This window comes from Mchenga conophoros, linkage group LG1 (genome assembly GCF_057382185.1).
Source record: "Mchenga conophoros isolate Kocher_MC1m ecotype Shallow Benthic linkage group LG1, M_conophoros_male_GT1.1, whole genome shotgun sequence".
NCBI lineage: Eukaryota > Metazoa > Chordata > Actinopteri > Cichliformes > Cichlidae > Mchenga > Mchenga conophoros.
Window position 1 is genome coordinate 36,365,733 of NC_140526.1, and position 20,435 is coordinate 36,386,167.

General features: G+C 41.1%; 1 protein-coding gene across 4 annotated transcripts in view; it reads left to right on the forward strand.

Annotated features, from left to right (window-relative positions):
- Nucleotides 1-20,435, forward strand: part of samd4a (sterile alpha motif domain containing 4A) — an 84,504-nt gene that overhangs the window by 16,017 nt on the left and 48,052 nt on the right. Inside the window, exon 2 of one of the 4 annotated variants that reach the window (XM_085276464.1) lies at nt 712-899. The exons of the other annotated variants lie outside the window; for them this stretch is intronic. Coding sequence (XP_085132590.1) covers nt 767-899 — 133 coding nt within the window. The 5' untranslated portion in view covers nt 712-766. The remainder of the gene's footprint in view (nt 1-711; nt 900-20,435) is intronic. 4 annotated transcript variants of the gene reach the window in all.

Here is a 20,435-nt window from a genome sequence, read left to right on the forward strand (position 1 = left end):
TGTGTGTGTATGTTCAGTCCATGAGTTAACGTGGGTCAGATGTATAAGATAGGACGTGTAGTTAGATTGCTTTGTACTTGTGTGTATATTGACTCACGTCCTTGTGACTCCTCAAACTGAATTCATTAAAGTACAATGGCAAAATTTGATTACTATGTCTGTTCATTGCAGACATAGTACTCAGCAAGCAGCAATCTCATGTATGGCAAAGGTAATCCAACCTTGCAAACTTAAGAGATGCACTACTATGAGGAAAAAGGTTATTGTTTAGAGTTCATCTGTTAGATTGGCAAACCTTAAGTGGTTTCAGTCTATTTACAGTTTGAACTTTTCGAATTTTCTATTTGTACCAGATAAGTAATTTAAACCTATACACAGTGTGTGAATCAATGTGGTGTCAAGTGGTGTTTGACAAATTATTACCACAGGGGAAAAAAAAAAAGATGTGTGATGAGGCAATGTAAGCATTGTGATATAAGCATTAGATTGAGAGGTTTTTTTTTGGGGGGGGGGGGGGGGGGGGGGTTTAACATAATAATTCCTCTTACTCATAAAACAGCATTAATGAAAGGCATAGACAACTTAATATGTGATTGCTGCCAGAGACATTTTTAGTTTTCTAGCCAGGGGCAGTTGAGTGTGTTACTCCACTCCGGTCTCAGCTGTGTCTCTGATTGTCCTTTCTGTCCTCACATGAATGGACGATGACAGTGGAGACACAGCAAGTGAGTGACATCAGCAGAATCCGTCGCCATGAGAGCCCACCATGGCAACAGTTGCTGTGACGGCCATACAACAGGACTTTTTAAGTCTCTGGTGGGTGGAAATGACCTCACCCAAACCAGATTCCTCCAGGAAGCTGTATCTCCCAGATTTGCAACCTCAGTCCAGGTGTCACGGTAAACTCACTTTGACTCATCCTAATAGGAAAAACCTTTTGAAACGGCTTCATTAATAATGGTCCTGTCCCACTGCGTAGCCCAGGAAGGCACTCCAGCAATCCAGTGCATCAAGTATAAAACCTTGGATCTGAGTCATTTAAATGGAATTGAGCCTTCAGTGACGTTAATTATACCTGTGCTCATCCTTTGATATTTCAACCAAGTGAATACAACACAACTTTTCCATATAAAATGCAAAGATGATTGTAATATATGTTGTCAGCAATAAACCTGAGGGCAGAATGCTAAATAGTATCCAAAGAAAGTGCAAACTTTAAGTTTTCACATGGGTTTTCCAATAAATGTTTAGCATTTTCATGCACAGTGCCCCATTTTCAAAGGTTTAGAAGTAATTGAACAAACTGCCAATTTTAAACATCAGGATTGTTTAAAATACTTAAAGGAAAATCAATCACCAACTGAAGTCTACAACCCATGGACCTCACTAAATGTTGGGCTTCTTCCCTTGAGATACTTTGCTTTACTGCAGCCACTATCACCTGCTGCTTGTTTGAGGTTTTCTGTGCATTCAGTTTTGCCTTCAGTGACTGCAGCTTAGAACCTTTAAGCTTTAATACCTTTCTTTAACTGGTGGCTTTTTTCCCCCTCTGCAAGTACACTGTTGTTTAACAGACCACAGCACTAAAGCACTTTACAAAGCTGCATCCCTATTAAGGTCACAAATGTACCGGAAACAATTACCCACCCACCACCAGTGAGTGGTTGGTACATACACTTGTCTGCGTGTGTGTAAATGTGTGCTACTTCTTCCAAGTAGGTATGCATACAAACCTTTCTTGCACAAAGGAAAATAATTGTATAAGGAAAGAAATGTGGCATTGACCAGCGGAAAAGACAGAAACGAAGAGGCAAAGAGAGCGGCTGATGGGCCCCTCACTGCCATTTCCTTAAATAGAGTTGTGGGCTTCTCCAGTCCAGTCCTGGCAGAGCAGAGGCTCACATTCCCAGCATAGCTGCGGCTGCCACATTCAGAGCCTCCCCAACACTGTAGTGCTACGTACACATCTACAGGTAGACTAAAAAATCACTTGCCCTGCTTTCAGCCGCCAGCCTGCTTCCTCCAGACCTATATCCAATTAATACATGTTGGGCAAGACTTGAGAGGAAGTGTGAATGGAGGGGGGTTGGAGTAAAGGATGGCAAGGAATTGTCTCCCATTCATACAGCAGCCGTTCTATTTCCAAATTTCCCCCACTGCTGGGGACAGAAATCATCACAAACTAGTCTTTACCAAAATAATTGTCCGAATAAAGAATAAATTGAACTTGTAATGAGGTCGAGGAGCACCTTACAGTCCTGCCACCACTTGGTTTTCTTTACTTGGCACACTTTTTAATTGAGGGTCAGCGTGACTGTGAAATAATGTCAGACAATGTGAGCTTTGCTCTTCTCTGATTAAGCCGATGAAGCAGGATGTCTGCATCTGAAGTAATCACAATGATGCTTTTCCTTTTTCCGAGGAAAGGAGTCACAGCGCACACACGCCCACACAGACACATGCACAAACGCAAACACACACCAACAGTCGGGCAGGTGCTTCCCGCTTTAAGCACATACACCCATACTCACATCAGCTACTGTTTAAAACATTAAGCAGTATAAATAAATAAGCACCAGAGAGGAAAAGACATACTTTACACTTACTGCACTCCAGTGGTAGTGAATACACACACAGAGACTCGCACACAATGTGCTATGTGATAACCAGATGAGAGCAGTGCTTTGTATTATGTTCTATAATTTGACCAGGTGTCCTGGCTGTGTCAATTTAAGACTGCTACAAAGGTGATGCTCTTCCTGTTCTATTGTGAGTTACAGGAACCTGTCACAGCTTCTTTCTCTGATTGTTGAAGCACATTGGAGGGAGAGAATAATCTTTCATTCAGGAATAGTGACCTGTGTGATCTGAAGACAGGAGCTCTAAGTATTTCTTGTGGTCTGTTTTCTAGAGTTAGCCTGTGTAATTATTAGGGCCCGAGCACCGAGAGTGCGAAGGCCCTATTGTATCTGCTCCGTTTCTTATTATTATTATTATTAGGGCCCGAGCACTGACAGTGCGAAGGCCCTATTGTAATTGCTCTGTTTATTATTATTAGGGCCCGAGCACTGAGAGTGCGAAGGCCCTATTGTATCTGCTCCGTTTCTTATTATTAGGGCCCGAGCACTGAGAGTGCGAAGGCCCTATTGTATCTGCTCCGTTTCTTATTATTATTATTATTATTATTATTATTATTATTATTATTATTCACCCCAAACAAGGGCCTTTTTGAGGGCCTAAACATGCTCAAAAACTCATGAAATTTTGCACACATGCCAGGTCTGGTGAAAAATTTTGTATTTTAATGGTTTTACATATGAGCACTGGGAAATGGCTCTAGAGCGCCACCTATGCCTTGTTAAATGCAGCCCTACGACCACATCGTTTCAGCTACATGTATGAAATTTGGCACACATGTGTATCATGCCAAGACGAACAAAAAAGTCTATGGGCCCATTGACGCAAACCCAACAGGAAGTCCGCCATTTGGAAGTGAAGGTGACATTTTGGCTCTAATTTTGCCATTTCCATGCCTCGAACTTTAACGAACTCCTCCTTGGGATTTGGTCGTATAAGCTTCATATTTGGTCAGTGTCAACTACACCCTTGTGCCATGTTAAATTGCGGAGCTTTTGAGTTTTCACAATACTATGAGGCCGTGGCGCCATGGCGAATTTCGATGACTCGCCATGAAAATCTTATTGCCTCTCATTTTGTCATACATCTTCTGACCTTGACCAAAGTGAACACATATGATAAGGCTCCACCCCTGAACATATTTCAACTGCCATATTTGACGTCAAGGACAGCGCCACCTAGTGGGAACAGGAAATGTCATGTTTTACACTTTGGGGTACAGTATAGTGATGGGTGACATCTGCAGCCTCAAATTTCTCCAGGAAAGCCTTAAGGAGTTGGTCTTGGGTTACAGTGAAAACTGTGAGTTTTCGCGAAAGGGTGTGACCCCAGCAGCATGGCGAACTTTGATGTCACGCCATGAAGAAACAAATTAGTATAACTCAATGAAATCCAGTCTGATCAGTACCAGACTTTACAGGCATGATCTCAGACCCGCCCTGAACAGATTGATGTGCCCATTGTCGGAAATACGGACAGCGCCACCTAGTGGCAACAGGAAATGTCATGGCTTTAATTTTGTTGTATTGATTTTCACAGGTTCATCTTGGCCACCTCAAAAGCGGTGAATATCACCATCAGTCCCTCGTGATGCTTCAGTGCAAAAATTGTGAGTTTAAACTGAACGGCGCACCCTGGTGGCAACGCTGTTCAACATGAAAGATGAAGTGGCTTTTGAGGGTCTTGGCAAGTTTATAGAGGCTTGAAATTTGGCACACACCTCCAAATGGATGAACGTTTTGTTGGCATGTGATCATTTTCATTGAATAGCGCGAAGTGGCTCCACAGCGCCCCCTAAAAAATTTCAAAACCACAGCCCCTGCTCCGTGTTCTATGTATGATTCTGAAACCTGGTAAGCTTATAGGAGATATCAAGATGTACAAAAAAGTCTCTTGGTGCAATATCCCAAATCCAACAGGAAGTCAGCCATTTTAAAATTAATGTGTAATTTTGGCAACATTTTCCCCTCTTTCCAGGCACCGTTCTTTGACGTACTCCTCCAAGGGATTTCATCATATTGAACCAATCTCCAGTGTGTGGAATCTAAAGACCTTTGTGATGTTAAATTGCGAAGCTTTTTACGTTCAGTGAAACGGGGTGGTTATGGCGGCACTTAGAGTTTGAATCACTCGCCAAAAAGCAGTAATCTGCTGTCACTCAAAGACACAATGTCCAATCTGTCCCAAACGTCTCAGGTGTGATGAGACTCGAGCTCGGAAGTGATTGTTATGCCATTTGTACATAATGGTTAGAGCGCCACCTAGTGGAACGACTAACTAATCATGAATGAATGAGTTGAAATGTTAGCTGGTGGTTAAATGCATGAATTCCATCAATGTGACATCAGATCGGAGGTGCTGGTTTTAGGTGTTGGGCTTGGCTCGACGCGCCGGGGGTGCGAGGGCCCTCGTAACGCTGCTTGCAGCTTTAATTATTATTATTATTCACCCCAAACAAGGGCCTTTTTGAGGGCCTAAACATGCTCAAAAACTCATGAAATTTTGCACACATGCCAGGTTTGGTGAAAAATTTTGTATTTTAATGGTTTTACATATGAGCACTGGGAAATGGCTCTACAGCGCCACCTATGCCTTGTTAAATGCAGCCCTACGACCACATGGTTTGAGCTACATGTATGAAATTTGGCACACATGTGTATCATGCCGAGTCGAACAAAAAAGTCTGTGGGCCCATTGACGCAAACCCAACAGGAAGTCCGCCATTTGGAAGAGAAGGTGACATTTTGGCTCTAATTTTGCCATTTCCATGCCTCGAACTTTAACGAACTCCTCCTTGGGATTTGGTCCTATAAGCTTCAAATTTGGACAGTGTCAACTACACCCTTGTGCCATGTTAAATTGCGGAGCTTTTGAGTTTTCACAATAGTATGAGGCCGTGGCGCCATGGCGAATTTTGATGACTCGCCATGAAAATCTTATTGCCTCTCATTCTGTCATACATGTTCCGATCTGGACCAAAGAGCACACATATGATAAGGCTCCACCCCTGAACATATTTCAACTGCCATATTTGACATCAAGGACAGCGCCACCTAGTGGGAACAGGAAATGTCATGTTTTACACTTTGGGGTACAGTATTGTGATGGGTGACATCTGCAGCCTCAAATTTCTCCAGGAAAGCCTTAAGGAGTTGGTCTTGGGTTACAGTGAAAACTGTGACTTTTCACGAAAGGGTGTGACCCCAGCAGCATGGCGAACTTTGATGTCACGCCATGAAGAAACAAATTAGTATAACTCAATGAAATCCAGTCTGATCAGTACCAGACTTTACAGGCATGATGTCAGACCCGCCCTGAACAGATTGATGTGCCCATTGTCGGAAATACGGACAGCGCCACCTAGTGGCAACAGGAAATGTCATGGCTTTAACTTTGTTGTACTGATTTTCACAGGTTGATCGTGGCAACCTCAAAAGCGGTGAATATCACCATCAGTCCCTCGTGATGCTTCAGTGCAAAAATTGTGACTTTAAACTGAACGGCGCACCCTGGTGGCAACGCGGTTCATCATGAAAGATGAAGTGGCTTTTGAGGGGCTTGGAAAGTTTATAGAGGCTTGAAATTTGGCACACACCTCCAAATGGATGAAGGCATTGTTGTTATGTAACCATTTTCCTTGAATAGCGCAAAATGGCTCCACAGCGCCCCCTACAATATTTCAAAACATCAGCCCCTGCTCTGTGTTTCATCTATGAGTCTGACACTTGGTAAGCTTGTGTAAGATATCAAGGTGTACAAAAAAGTCTCTTGGAGCAATATCCCAAATCCAACAGGAAGTCAGCCATTTTAAAATTAATGTGTAATTTTGATGACATTTTCCCCCCTTTTCAGGCCTCATACTTTGACGAACTCCTCCAAGGGATTTCATCATATTGAAGCATTCTTCAGTGTGTAGAATCTAAAGACCTTTGTGATGTTAAATTGCGAAGCTTTTTCCGTTCAGGGAAACGGGGTGGTCATGGCGGCACGTAGAGTTTCAATCACTCGCAAAAAGCAGTAATCTGCTGTCACTAAAAAACACAATGTCCAATCTCTCCCAAAGGTCGCAGGTGTGATGAGACTCGAGCTTGGAAATGTTTGTTATGCTATTTGTCAATAATGGTTAGAGCGCCACCTAGTGGCATGACTATAATCCTGGTTGAATAAGATGAAATGTTAGCTGGTGATTAAAAGCATGAAATCCATCAATGTGACATCACATCGGACGTGCCGGTTTGAGGTGTTGGCAGTGGCTCGACGTGCCGGGGGTGCGAGGGCCCTCATAACGCTGCTTGCAGCTTTAATTATTATTATTATTATTATTCCGGCAAATGAATCGGCCTTTTGAGGGCCTAAACATGCTCGAAAACTCTTGAAATTTTGCACACGCGTCAGGTCTGGTGAAAAATTTTGTATTTTAATGGTTTTACATATGAGCACTGGGAAATGGCTCTACAGCGCCACCTATGCCTTGTTAAATGCAGCCCTACGACCACATGGTTTGAGCTACATGTATGAAATTTGGCACACATGTGTATCATGCCAAGACGAACAAAAAAGTCTGTGGGCCCATTGACGCAAACCCAACAGGAAGTCCGCCATTTTGGATTGAAGGTGACATTTTGGCTCTGATTTTACCGTTTCCATGCCTTGTACTTTAACGAACTCCTCCTTGGGATTTGGTCGTATAAGCTTCAAATTTGGACAGTGTCAACTACACCCTTGTGCCATGTTAAATTGCGGAGCTTTTGAGTTTTCACAATACTATGAGGCCGTGGCGCCATGGCGAATTTCGATGACTTGCCATGAAAATCTTATTGCCTCTCATTCTGTCATACATGTTCCGATCTGGACCAAAGAGCACACATATGATAAGGCTCCACCCCTGAACATATTTCAACTGCCATATTTGACATCAAGGACAGCGCCACCTAGTGGGAACAGGAAATGTCATGTTTTACACTTTGGGGTACAGTATAGTGAAGGGTGACATCTGCAGCCTCAAATTTCTCCAGGAAAGCCTTAAGGAGTTGGTCTTGGGTTACAGTGAAAACTGTGACTTTTTGCAAAAGGGTGTGACCCCAGCAGCATGGCGAACTTTGATGTCACGCCATGAAGAAACAAATTAGTATAACTCAATGAAATCCAGTCTGATCAGTACCAGACTTTACAGGCATGATGTCACACCCGCCCTGAACAGATTGATGTGCCCATTGTCGGAAATACGGACAGCGCCACCTAGTGGCAACAGGAAATGTCATGGCTTTAATTTTGTTGTACTGATTTTCACAGGTTCATCTTGGCCACCTCAAAAGCGGTGAATATCACCATCAGTCCCTCGTGATGCTTCAGTGCAAAAATTGTGACTTTAAACTGAACGGCGCACCCTGGTGGCAACGCTGTTCAACATGAAAGATGAAGTGGCTTTTGAGGGTCTTGGCAAGTTTATAGAGGCTTGAAATTTGGCACACACCTCCAAATGGATGAAGGCTTTGTTGGCATGTGATCATTTTCCTTGAATAGCGCAAAATGGCTCCACAGCGCCCCCTACAATATTTCAAAACATCAGCCCCTGCTCTGTGTTTCATCTATGAGTCTGACACTTGGTAAGCTTGTGTAAGATATCAAGATGTACAAAAAAGTCTCTTGGAGCAATATCCCAAATCCAACAGGAAGTCAGCCATTTTAAAATTAATGTGTAATTTTGATGACATTTTCCCCCCTTTTCAGGCCTCATACTTTGACGAACTCCTCCAAGGGATTTCATCATATTGAAGCATTCTTCAGTGTGTAGAATCTAAAGACCTTTGTGATGTTAAATTGCGAAGCTTTTTCCGTTCAGGGAAACGGGGTGGTCATGGCGGCACGTAGAGTTTCAATCACTCGCAAAAAGCAGTAATCTGCTGTCACTAAAAAACACAATGTCCAATCTCTCCCAATGGTCGCAGGTGTGATGAGACTCGAGCTTGGAAATGTTTGTTATGCTATTTGTCAATAATGGTTAGAGCGCCACCTAGTGGCATGACTATAATCCTGGTTGAATAAGATGAAATGTTAGCTGGTGATTAAAAGCATGAAATCCATCAATGTGACATCACATCGGACGTGCCGGTTTGAGGTGTTGGCAGTGGCTCGACGTGCCGGGGGTGCGAGGGCCCTCATAACGCTGCTTGCAGCTTTAATTATTATTATTATTATTATTATTATTATTATTCAGGCGAAACAAGGGCCTTTTTGAGGGCCTAAACATGCTCAAAAACTCATGAAATTTTGCACACATGCCAGGTCTGGTGAAAAATTTTGTATTTTAATGGTTTTACATATGAGCACTGGGAAATGGCTCTAGAGCGCCACCTATGCCTTGTTAAATGCAGCCCTACGACCACATCGTTTGAGCTACATGTATGAAATTTGGCACACATATGTATCATGCCAAGACGAACAAAAAAGTCTGTGGGCCCATTGACGCAAACCCAACAGGAAGTCCGCCATTTGGAAGAGAAGGTGACATTTTGGCTCTAATTTTGCCATTTCCATGCCTCGAACTTTTGCGAACTCCTCCTTGGGGTTTCATTTCATAACCTTCATATTTGGTCAGTGTCAACTACACCCTTGTGCCATGTTAAATTGCGGAGCTTTTGAGTTTTCACAATACTATGAGGCCGTGGCGCCATGGCGAATTTTGATGACTCGCCATGAAAATCTTATTGCCTCTCATTTTGTCATACATTTTCTGACCTTGACCAAAGTGAACACATATGATAAGGCTCCACCCCTGAACATATTTCAACTGCCATATTTGACACCAGGTACAGCGCCACCTAGTGGGAACAGGAAATGTCATGTTTTACACTTTGGGGTACAGTATTGTGATGGGTGACATCTGCAGCCTCAAATTTCTCCAGGAAAGCCTTAAGGAGTTGGTCTTGGGTTACAGTGAAAACTGTGATTTTTCACGAAAGGGTGTGACCCCAGCAGCATGGCGAACTTTGATGTCACGCCATGAAGAAACAAATTAGTATAACTCAATGAAATCCAGTCTGATCAGTACCAGACTTTACAGGCATGATGTCAGACCCGCCCTGAACAGATTGATGTGCCCATTGTCGGAAATACGGACAGCGCCACCTAGTGGCAACAGGAAATGTCATGGCTTTAATTTTGTTGTACTGATTTTCACAGGTTCATCGTGGCCACCTCAAAAGCGGTGAATATCAACATCAGTCCCTCGTGATGCTTCAGTGCAAAAATTGTGACTTTAAACTGAACGGCGCACCCTGGTGGTAACGCGGTTCACCATGAAAGATGAAGTGGCTTTTGAGGGGCTTGGAAAGTTTATAGAGGCTTGAAATTTGGCACACACCTCCAAATGGATGAACGCTTTGTTGGCATGTGATCATTTTCATTGAATAGCGCGAAATGGCTCCACAGCGCCCCCTACAATATTTCAAAACATCAGCCCCTGCTCTGTGTTTCATCTATGAGTCTGACACTTGGTAAGCTTGTGTAAGATATCAAGATGTACAAAAAAGTCTCTTGGAGCAATATCCCAAATCCAACAGGAAGTCAGCCATTTTAAAATTTATGTGTAATTTTGATGACATTTTCCCCCCTTTTCAGGCCTCATACTTTGACGAACTCCTCCAAGGGATTTCATCATATTGAAGCATTCTTCAGTGTGTAGAATCTAAAGACCTTTGTGATGTTAAATTGCGAAGCTTTTTCCGTTCAGGGAAACGGGGTGGTCATGGCGGCACGTAGAGTTTCAATCACTCGCAAAAAGCAGTAATCTGCTGTCACTAAAAAACACAATGTCCAATCTCTCCCAAAGGTCGCACGTGTGATGAGACTCGAGCTTGGAAATGTTTGTTATGCTATTTGTCAATAATGGTTAGAGCGCCACCTAGTGGCATGACTATAATCCTGGTTGAATAAGATGAAATGTTAGCTGGTGATTAAAAGCATGAAATCCATCAATGTGACATCACATCGGACGTGCCGGTTTGAGGTGTTGGCAGTGGCTCGACGTGCCGGGGGTGCGAGGGCCCTCATAACGCTGCTTGCAGCTTTAATTGTTATTGTTTTTATTAGTCTTATTTTTTTAGGGAAAATTTAATTTAGAAATTTTTTAATTTTTGTTAGTTTTTTTTAAAATCCTTTAGTATGCATTTGTCATCATTTCATCACCAGTCTTTATTTGTAAATGGAAAAAAATCTGCTGTTTTTTTTCTTACATCAATTTAAATATAGTGTGTAATCACTGCTTTTTACAGTGTTAGACCATCTATTCACTCGTGGATTGCAGACGTAATGCAGAATGCCCAAGCTGACAGTAACCAACACTCCTTTTGTGTCTGATTGATGGAAACCAGGCTGCATGTTAACATGGAGCGGATGCATGTCAGTCATGTTTTTTTTTTTTTTTTTTTTTGTAAAGCAGTCTATTGTTCAAATACCCAGGTCAGAGGAGCATGTATGCAAGCGAGAGTCAGCAGTGAGAGCGGTGTAAATCACCTGCCGACTGGTTTCCTGACAGTTTGACTGCCTGTTTCCTCTCATTGAGCCTTACGTGTCAGGCGCAGCAATTATTTAGTCCCCAAATCACAGCTGAAACTGAGAGGAGACGGAGTGTTCTCTATTATGGCTCCTAAGCTTTGGAATAATCTTCCTCTTCACATTAGGCAATCGACATCAGTGCTGGTTTTTAAATCCAGATTGAAAACGCATTTTTATTCACTGGCTTTTGACTCAGTGGTTAACTGACTTGTATTTACTTTTATTTTATTGTTTTCGCTATGTTTAATATTTTATCGTATTTATTATTCTTATGGTATCTATTATGTTTCTATTGTTCAGCACTTTGGTCAGCCTTGTGTGTTTTTAAAGTGCTATATAAATAAATGATGATGATGATATTTAGATGGACAGGGATAGCTCTTCTCTCTTCTTCCTCAGTTTCAGCAGTGGACTTGTTAGGTTTCAGTTCTGAAGTTGAACCATAAGTGATTATCCTGAACCATGGCATCAGTCTGTGTGCTGTCAGGTGCAGCTTTATCCATATACACCAGCCTTTCAGTGGTAGTTTGGCCGCAAAAAGTTCACCATATCATTAGTTTTAAAAGCTGGAAGATGTTTTTTCCTACTGTTGATTTAAAATCTGTAATAGATCATAAATGTGGTCTGTGAGGCTTTCCTTTTGGCTTTTCCTTTGGGAAAGCCATTGTGGGTACTGCAGTAAGAGGATGCCTCCTCTGATGCCCTTATTCATATATATGTCAGTAGGTCAGGCTAACCCCTGACTTATCCCTAGTTCTAGCTTTTTTTTAAAATTTGCACTCAGTTCTTTTGTTTCTCTCACCCCTTTGATCATATAAACATTCTCACATGATGCTCGCTGGTGAATTACTCTGTGTGAACAAAGTGTATCTTGCGCAGACTTTCCAAAAATTCTTCTTGAAAGATTTCTTGCTTTTAGCTTGAAAGTCACTGACGTGTCAGGATGTTCTTTGTGTAGTCTCCTTGTCTGTTGTTGTACAGCACTTGGCATGATGTTTATCACAGTTACCAGGTTGGGTAGCTTGGTGCTCTATTTGTCACCCTCTTCCTTTTCTTTCCCCGTATCCTGTCTGGATTTAGGATTTGGGAGCTTGCCTGCCTTTTTGTCACAACATGCGCTCTCTCTCTCATGCAATTCACTTTGCTTTATTTGCATTAATTTTAGGTGAGCAATATTGCCGGGGCATCAATGATACAATTTAGAAATATAATAGCGGGAGTCAGTTCTATAATTTAAAAGAAAATAAATGCATACAGTACTGTGTTTATGTCTTGAGCCAATTCTTTGTATTTTGCTTCCAAGGAGCATTTTCTTGTCATTTTTAAAGTGGTCTTGATTGATAGTTCTCCAGGATTTCTTAAGGTCTTTGGCTGCTTTTTCACTCATTTTATATATAGAAAAAGAAAAGAAGACACATTAGTGTGTGTGTGGTGGGGACCAAAAATTGGAAGTTTATTATACTTGTGGGAACCAACAGCCCTTATTGGCACCTAAATCCCAGTCCCCACGAGTCTGAAGGCATTTTTGAGACTCAAAATCTGGTTTTACTGTCAGGGTTACAATTGGGTTATGGTTAGGTTGTACTTGTGTTAATAGACATACCCTGTCATTATTTTAAGATTGAGAATAATTGCTTTTTAATTGAATTTCATACATATTTTTGTGCTTCACTGAAAGTATACAGGGACACGAGTACTTTAATGTGTTTGTATATTTTTTGTAGACACTTGGTATTTCAAAAATCCCATTGTTTATGCTTGTATGTGCTTTGGTGCTGAAGCACGGTGAAGTGTCATAGTTATGATTTTGTCATGTACTGTAGTGGTAGTGCTGACCATATCTTATGTAGGTTTTTTGTGTAAATGACTGGACATGGTGATATTGCGAGTGACTAGAAAGTGGAAGCTTTGGTGTGAGTAGGGAGAGGTCTGGGGCTCGGTCTGCATGTCTGTTTGTAAGAGAGAGAACTTGGATCCATTAGAAATTGCTGCATTCTTCAGCAGCAAGCCCTGTGGTATGCCAGCACATTCCCCACTGCTGAGCTGGAGAATCCACCCGGAAAGCAGGAGTAGGAACTTTTCCTCAATACCCACCACCCCTTACTTCCAATATCTACTACTCAGCCTTTCTTAACATCATTCTCCTTAAGTAACCCCCACTAGATCCTTTCTCAAGACTGCGTTTTATACAGATTATTTCCCTGGACACCGAAATTTTTGTGAATCCATATGTGTTGTTTTCTGTCCAGGATTTAATTTTTTCATGTGTCTGTGGTTTAAAAAGTTACTCTAGGACTTTTCACTCAAACATTTCTGTCTCCTCCCATCTTTTGTCTCTTCCATTGTTTCGTTTTTAGCCCTGTTGGTAGGTCCTTTCCTAGTTAAGTCCTGTTCTTTTTATTGTTGGTAAGCTCTCTCTTGTTTGTTGTCCTCTTGGTTGGTTAAGGAAACATGACGAACAAGACTACGTGTTGGATCAACAGCAGCTATAGCAAGCTGTCAGAAATGGGACAAAGTGAACCAGTCTTGTGTTTGTTTTGCTAACAGGAGAAGCACAGGATGGAGTTTAGAGGCCAAACTCGCAGATAAAGTCTTTAACAATGTGAGGCTTGTAGGATTTTTCTTAAACTAGATGCATTCCCTAGCCTAATTGCTTACACATCAGCTGTATCTGTGTTATCATTCCATCCTAAATGTAATCCTAATTTTAATTTAAAACCTCACTCTTTTTATTACAGAAATCATCAGACACCCACCAACTCATACACAATGTTCTTTTCCTCCCTTTCCTCACCGTTAATGCACAAATTCAAAGCTGGTGTCATTGTAAGGATGATTGGGATTTTGTGTCCCTTTACTAACCACTAATATAGGCTTATCTGTTGTGCTAGCTGCCTCGTTGTGGCTTTGTATGCTGTTGATCCATCTATATTTAGAATGAGTGGAATCATGTGCCTTCGTGTGTGTGTGTGTGTGTTCGTGCTCATTGGGGGAGTGTTTGCACATAACCAATGTGTAACAAATGAGCTAAATCAATCACATTGTTTCCATCACTGTTGCCTGTGTCTTGTGATCAAAGTTGGTTGTGAAGAGGACACACTGTGTCCAGCCTAGGGTCAGAGTTAAACTCCCCTTTCCAGGAGAGCCAGTTTTATTGGTATTAATTGAGCTGACTTCCTGTAGTTGTTTTTGCTATCCTGGCTGTTTGAAGTGTTATTTTCTTTTCTTTTAGAGCAGAAAAACTGTGCATCTCAAAGTAATGAGCCAATACTACCTTCCTATTTGTCAGTGATTAGAATCCTGTAGTGAACTACTCAGTCACTGGGCTGAAACTTGTAGTGCAGATGTTCAGTTTTATACCTTTAATTTGGACAAACTGAACCAAAGCTATGTTAGCAGCATAATGCGGTTGTTTCTGTCCTGGATGCAGTTTTCCGCTTTACCATTTATCTCGTCCATTTGTGCGATAAAAATAAATGCCCATATCCATTCTCTAGACTGTCACTATTTTCCTTCTCTGACACGCAAACTAAAATCAGCTGATTGTAGTGCGAGTGCAAGAACTGATAAGCGGGATTGATAGGCAGGCAGACTAACAATTCCAAGGAATTGGACTACTGGGAATCGGTTTTCTACAAGAACTGGTTCTTAATTCCCATCCCTATTGAATAGGCTGACATGCATTTATCTAAAGAAGAAACGAATACATCTTGAGTGGGATAAGTGGTTAATTAATTTGATTAATTATTAACAAATAAATGTCATAGCAATAAAACCCATTCTGATTCTGATTCTGATTCATGTTTCATTGGTTAAAATGTGCAATTTAAATAGACTGAAATCTCTCTAAAAGGCCAGTCTGTATTTAAAATGTCTACAAGAGACTGCTCTGCTTTTCCACAAAGATTTTTTTTTCTTGTGTTACTGTGGGGTTTTCCAGGGCTGTGGCTGTGTTGAGAAACATGTTCATGTCTTATTTTGTGAAAAGGGGCTTTAAGTTTCTGAAGTGGATACATTTGCTCACAGAATTGGAGTTGAACAGTCTTCTCAGAACAAGAGAGAACTTGTTGCATTCAGATTTGTGCTGTAGCTGGACAGTGTTGTATTGATAGACTTTGCTGAGGGAGATGTTTGGGGAAAAAATGAGTCACACCCCTTACTCCAAACTGCTTTATTTTTTATGCAGGTTCCAGCCTTTCGATTTGCTGGTTATTGTTCGTTTACCATTCTTTAAATATGGTGGAACAGCCACATTAAAACATGAAGACAGCCAAATGTCTTCATGTTCCGCCATATTTAAAAAAAACACTAGCAGGTAGGGCTGCTCAATTAATCGAATTTTAATCACGATTACGATCTGGGCTTTCAACGATCATTAAAAATGACCGAGCCGATTATTAGCCCCTCCCTCATTTATCCGCGACACCTTAAAGGCCGGTCCGTGAAAATATTGTCGGGCATAAACCGGTCCGTGGCGCAAAAAAGGTTGGAGACCGCTGATTAAGAGGACCCGAGGGAAGCTCGGAAAGCTAAGCAGAAGTTATTTGGAGAGGAGAGTGACTGCCGCTGGTTGAAAAGAGAGGTAAAAAAAACTTCAGTGGTTTTGCACACTATTTTATATTATTTTTTTAAAGTCATTGTTAACCCTTTAAAGCCGGTCAGAGCAGCACGCTCCGTGTTGTGTAACTATTTTTAAATCCCTGTAGTACCGGAACCGTGTAAGCTAGCGCAATAATTTGTTTTGCATATGAAACCGGAGGAATTGTACTTACATCTGATGCCATCAGCTTGTCCTCGGTCACGGTTTCCTTCCACATAAAGCTTTGCAAATATTGCATTAAAAGCTCTTGCAGGAACAAAAACACAATATTCCAGAAACACGCTTTGCCGATCCGATCAGCTGTTCGTAACACTTCCCACAGTGAAAAAGACGTCAGCGCGAACTGTCGCATGTCCGCCATTTCCTGCCCGAAACCGGAAGTGACGTCATTTTCGCGGAAATTTGTAGTTTTTTACTTGTAGGCCTTAAAAGCTGGTCATGTTTGACCTTTCTGAATAGTTTCTGGGAGCTTAGAACTCAAATTGCACTGCTGGAAATAGTTTATTTTGATGCACCTGCTGTTTTCTTTGCAAATTTGCATCATAGGATTGTTTTTTCGTTTTTCCTGCAGTATATAAAAATTGGTGTATCTCCAAAATAAAACTATGAAGACACTCAAAATAAATTTCCTGTTGTTGTAAACTATTTTTTGCAACTTTTTTGTATTTAAAGTTTTGAGGGATAAACCTCTTAAATTTCTCCAAGTAGAAATATATGTAAAAAACAAAAAACAAAAACGATTTTCAATTTTTTTGTAGTTTATTGCACTTTTTTGCAATTAATGTAGTTACTATGGACTTAATGCATACATATTATTAAAATATGGGCTATAACAGTTGCATAGCAAATTGAAATGCTCCCACAAATGGCACTACAACATGTAAAAAAAATAATATAAGCTCTGGCGGACTTGGTTCTATAGTAGGTCTTAAAGGGTTAAATAAATATCATCAAATAATCGCGATCTCAATTTCAGTGAAAATAATCGTGATTAGCATTTTTGCCATAATCGAGCAGCCCTACTAGCAGGATCACCAAGAACTTCACGTACTATATTGTGAATGGGAACAACTTCTTTGTGGCATGATTACTAACGATTTTTATGTAATAACAAGAATGTGATTGCAGGCTAATAAATAAAAACTGGTGTTGCGTATGTAGACTGTGCTCTTGTTACAGTGATCTCCTGTTTTTCCTTTCTGTGTATCTGTTGTACCTCCTGTGCCAGCACAGTGTCTGTGTTGTGGGAGAAAGGTGGGCAGTTTGATATGAGGTTGACAGTGGAGAAATTATACTATGAAGCAGGGCTGTGTTGAAAGCAGCACCTTTGTCTTGTTGCCAGAGAGGGTGTCAGAGGGCAGTGCCAGGGCAGGGATGGCACACAGAGTTCACATTGTTCACATCTGGGAAATGCTGTGTCAGCCTCTCTCCCTCTGAGCTTTCCCTGTGTGTTTGTGTCTGACTTTCTTTTTCAGCATTTCTTCGCAATGATTCATCATCTCCCAGCATGCCCACGACTGTGCCTACTAGTATAGGAGCAAAGCTAACATACCTATGTCTCATTTAAAATGACACAATGCGCTTCTATCATTTTGTTTTGTGTTGTTTTTATTGGTTGTCTCATTCTGATTGTCTCACGCCTCTCACATTTTTATTTTGGCTACACACACACACACACACACACACACACAGTAGGTTGTTATTCATGGAGCTCCCTTGCATCTATTTACAGAAACAGGTGTCTGAGGTGTGTTTGTAGAGGTGAAGAAGTTCGTCATAGTTCCAGTGAAGCTCTCAGTGACTCTATAATGACTCATGTGGTGAGAGAGCGTGGATTCACTGTGGGAGGAACTGACCTCTTGACCTTTTAACCTTGGAGTAATTGCCCAGTAAGCTTGAAGTGGGATCCTGATTTCATGGTGTTAAGTTTTCCAAGCTTTGCTCAGTGTTTGTCTCCTTCTTTAGCCATGGAACACAAAAACACACACACACACACACACCAAGCTTCTGGCTAGTGAATCGATCTGACAGTATGTATGTGTTAGTGGCATCCATTCATTGCTGATGTAAAACTCATTCTAGGTGTAGTCATCTGCATTGGAAGCGGGTTCATATAGTTATATCAACATTCTTCCAAACATTTGAATGATGTAAAATCTTCTTCTTTATATACAGATGTTTTTCAGTGTTTTGTTTTGTCTTTATATTGTAGTTTGTGGGAGAACAGGAAGCTTTTTGTGTTGTGAAGGGATGCATGGTAAAAGAAGCATGTACATCATTTTTAATCTCAAACAAAATTACTCTAACAATGTAGTATTTTTGATTTGTCTTTGACATGTTTGTTTGACACATTTTACTTGCTGGTGGTTATTATTGCTTAGTCAGGCCTTGTTATGGACTCGTTATGTAAATTTTGATGGTTCTCTTAGTCTGCCCGAGTCAGTTCAAATATTTGACAAAAGATTACATTTATGTAATGATTACTTTTTAAGCTAGCTATGCACCACTACTTCTGTAAGTTTAACCAAAGTATTCAGGATTTCTGCTTTACATCTTAATGTTTTCCAGTCATTTGGATATAACTGAGTTTTAATCATGGAACAATTCCTGTTCCCAGATGGAGTAAGGCTTGTCTCATTCATAGGAATGAAAAATTACATCATCCTTGGAGCAGAGTGGAGTAACTCCAAGGCTCCCTTCACACACCTCACTCTCATTCCTTCCATCTATCCCCCCACCCCATCCCAAGTTTCTGCCTCCCTCTTACCCTACCTCCTCCCCCTTAGCTGTCTTACTCGAAGTGTAGGCTGTCTGTTTCTAGACAGTTTGGTCTGGTGCAGTATTTATTTCCATTCATGGCATCCATTCACATTAGCTGATCTCCTTACTAAAGGCATCTGAAACCCAGATCACTAAATCAAGCACTTGTGAGTGAGTGGGGCCAGCTTTGCTCACAGATGCAAAGAGAGAGTGTGGGTGGGGTTGGTCTGATGAGTGGAACAGAAAAATCTGAAGAGTCATTCATTTTTGATAGATTAGAATACTGATGGTGATCTACCAAAACATTAGGTAATTCACACACAGCAGTTCTCCTGCTGTTGAAAACATTGTATTAATTTTTAGAATAAAGAGTGATAGTGCACTCGGCTTCAAAACTTGAAAGGACATATAGTAGTGGTGCAATGGATCACGGTTGATCCGTAATCCGAACCGATCCCACTCCACGGTTCGGCACGCACGTGATCTGAAGATTCGAAAAAGAAGGGAGAAAAAAAAGTATGCGTATGGTGCACGTGGTGGGTCTGTCAAGCGATAGTTATGGCCAGCGCTAGCGGTCCAAGTGGAGGAGTGGAGGAGCAGAGGAGTTTGTGGTATTTAAGCAGCCCTTTGCTCCCCAATCCGACCGGGCTAAAGCTATTACAAAAGCTATTGGGGTGTTTAGCTTTAAGTTGTGGCTGAACTGTCCCAGGCATCTTCTGTTGCCCTAACTACTACAAATGGGTGGACCTCCAGGGCAACGGAAAGCTACGTGACCGTGACAGCTCATTATATCACAGCAGAATACGATATAATGAGCGGTATATATTATTGTAGGGTCTACCTTACAATATAAAGCGCCTTGAGGCGACTGTTGTTGTGATTTGGCGCTTTATAAATAAAATTGAATTGAGTGGTAGATACAAAGACTGTACTGGCCTATATTGTACCATAATTTTTTTTTTAATAATTGCGTGGAATGAGTCTTGAGTTGAATGTTTTTAACAGGCAAAAAATACTTCAATAAGTAAATGTTAAATTTTTGTCTTTTTATTCTTTTTTTTGCTGATCCAAAAATTGATCCGATCTGTGACCTAAAACCGTGATCCAATCCGAACCGTGAAATTTTTGATCCGTTGCACCACTAACGTATAGGAGAATATGGAAAAGAGAGAGCACTGGCTTACCTACATTTATTACATGACAAAAAGACCAACACACTAGGGCTGGGCGATATGGCCTAAAATTCATATCACGATATAATTTCAAGCATGTGCGGTAACGATATATATCACGATACAGTATATTCTTTTCTTCTGTATAACGTATTTTCCACACTATAAGGCACACTTAAAATCCTTTAATTTTCTCAAAAATTGAGAGTGTGCCTTATGTATGAATTCTGGTTGTGCTTACTGACCTCGAACAGATTTCTGCATGCAGAAATCTGTTAAAAAATGTTTTAGTACAACTTTGGTAAGCCGCACTGCTTGATTGATTGTCAGAGCATTACGGCTGCCTTGGTGAAAAGCTTCGGAGTAATCTGGGTCCAAAACTCCATCCAATTCAGGTCCCAAAGTCAAATGAACACTAAGAGTTAAAAACGATCTAAATTCTTTCGTCTTTAATTAAATCATCAGCTTTGCTGCTTTATCGGGTGTAACAATTAAGTTTTACATCCATGCATCCATGAAAACAGAATTTATTAAATTTAACGGAGTTAGAAGTAAACAGGAAGTTAGCTCGCTAGTTTACACCTAAACATTTCATACCATGTTCTGACTGAGAGATTTTTGAAACGAATTAAAACGTACAGCTCTGCTACCACTTCCAACATAAATGAAGACAGAAAACTAAACACCAGTGCCGTTTGTAGGGTTACTGA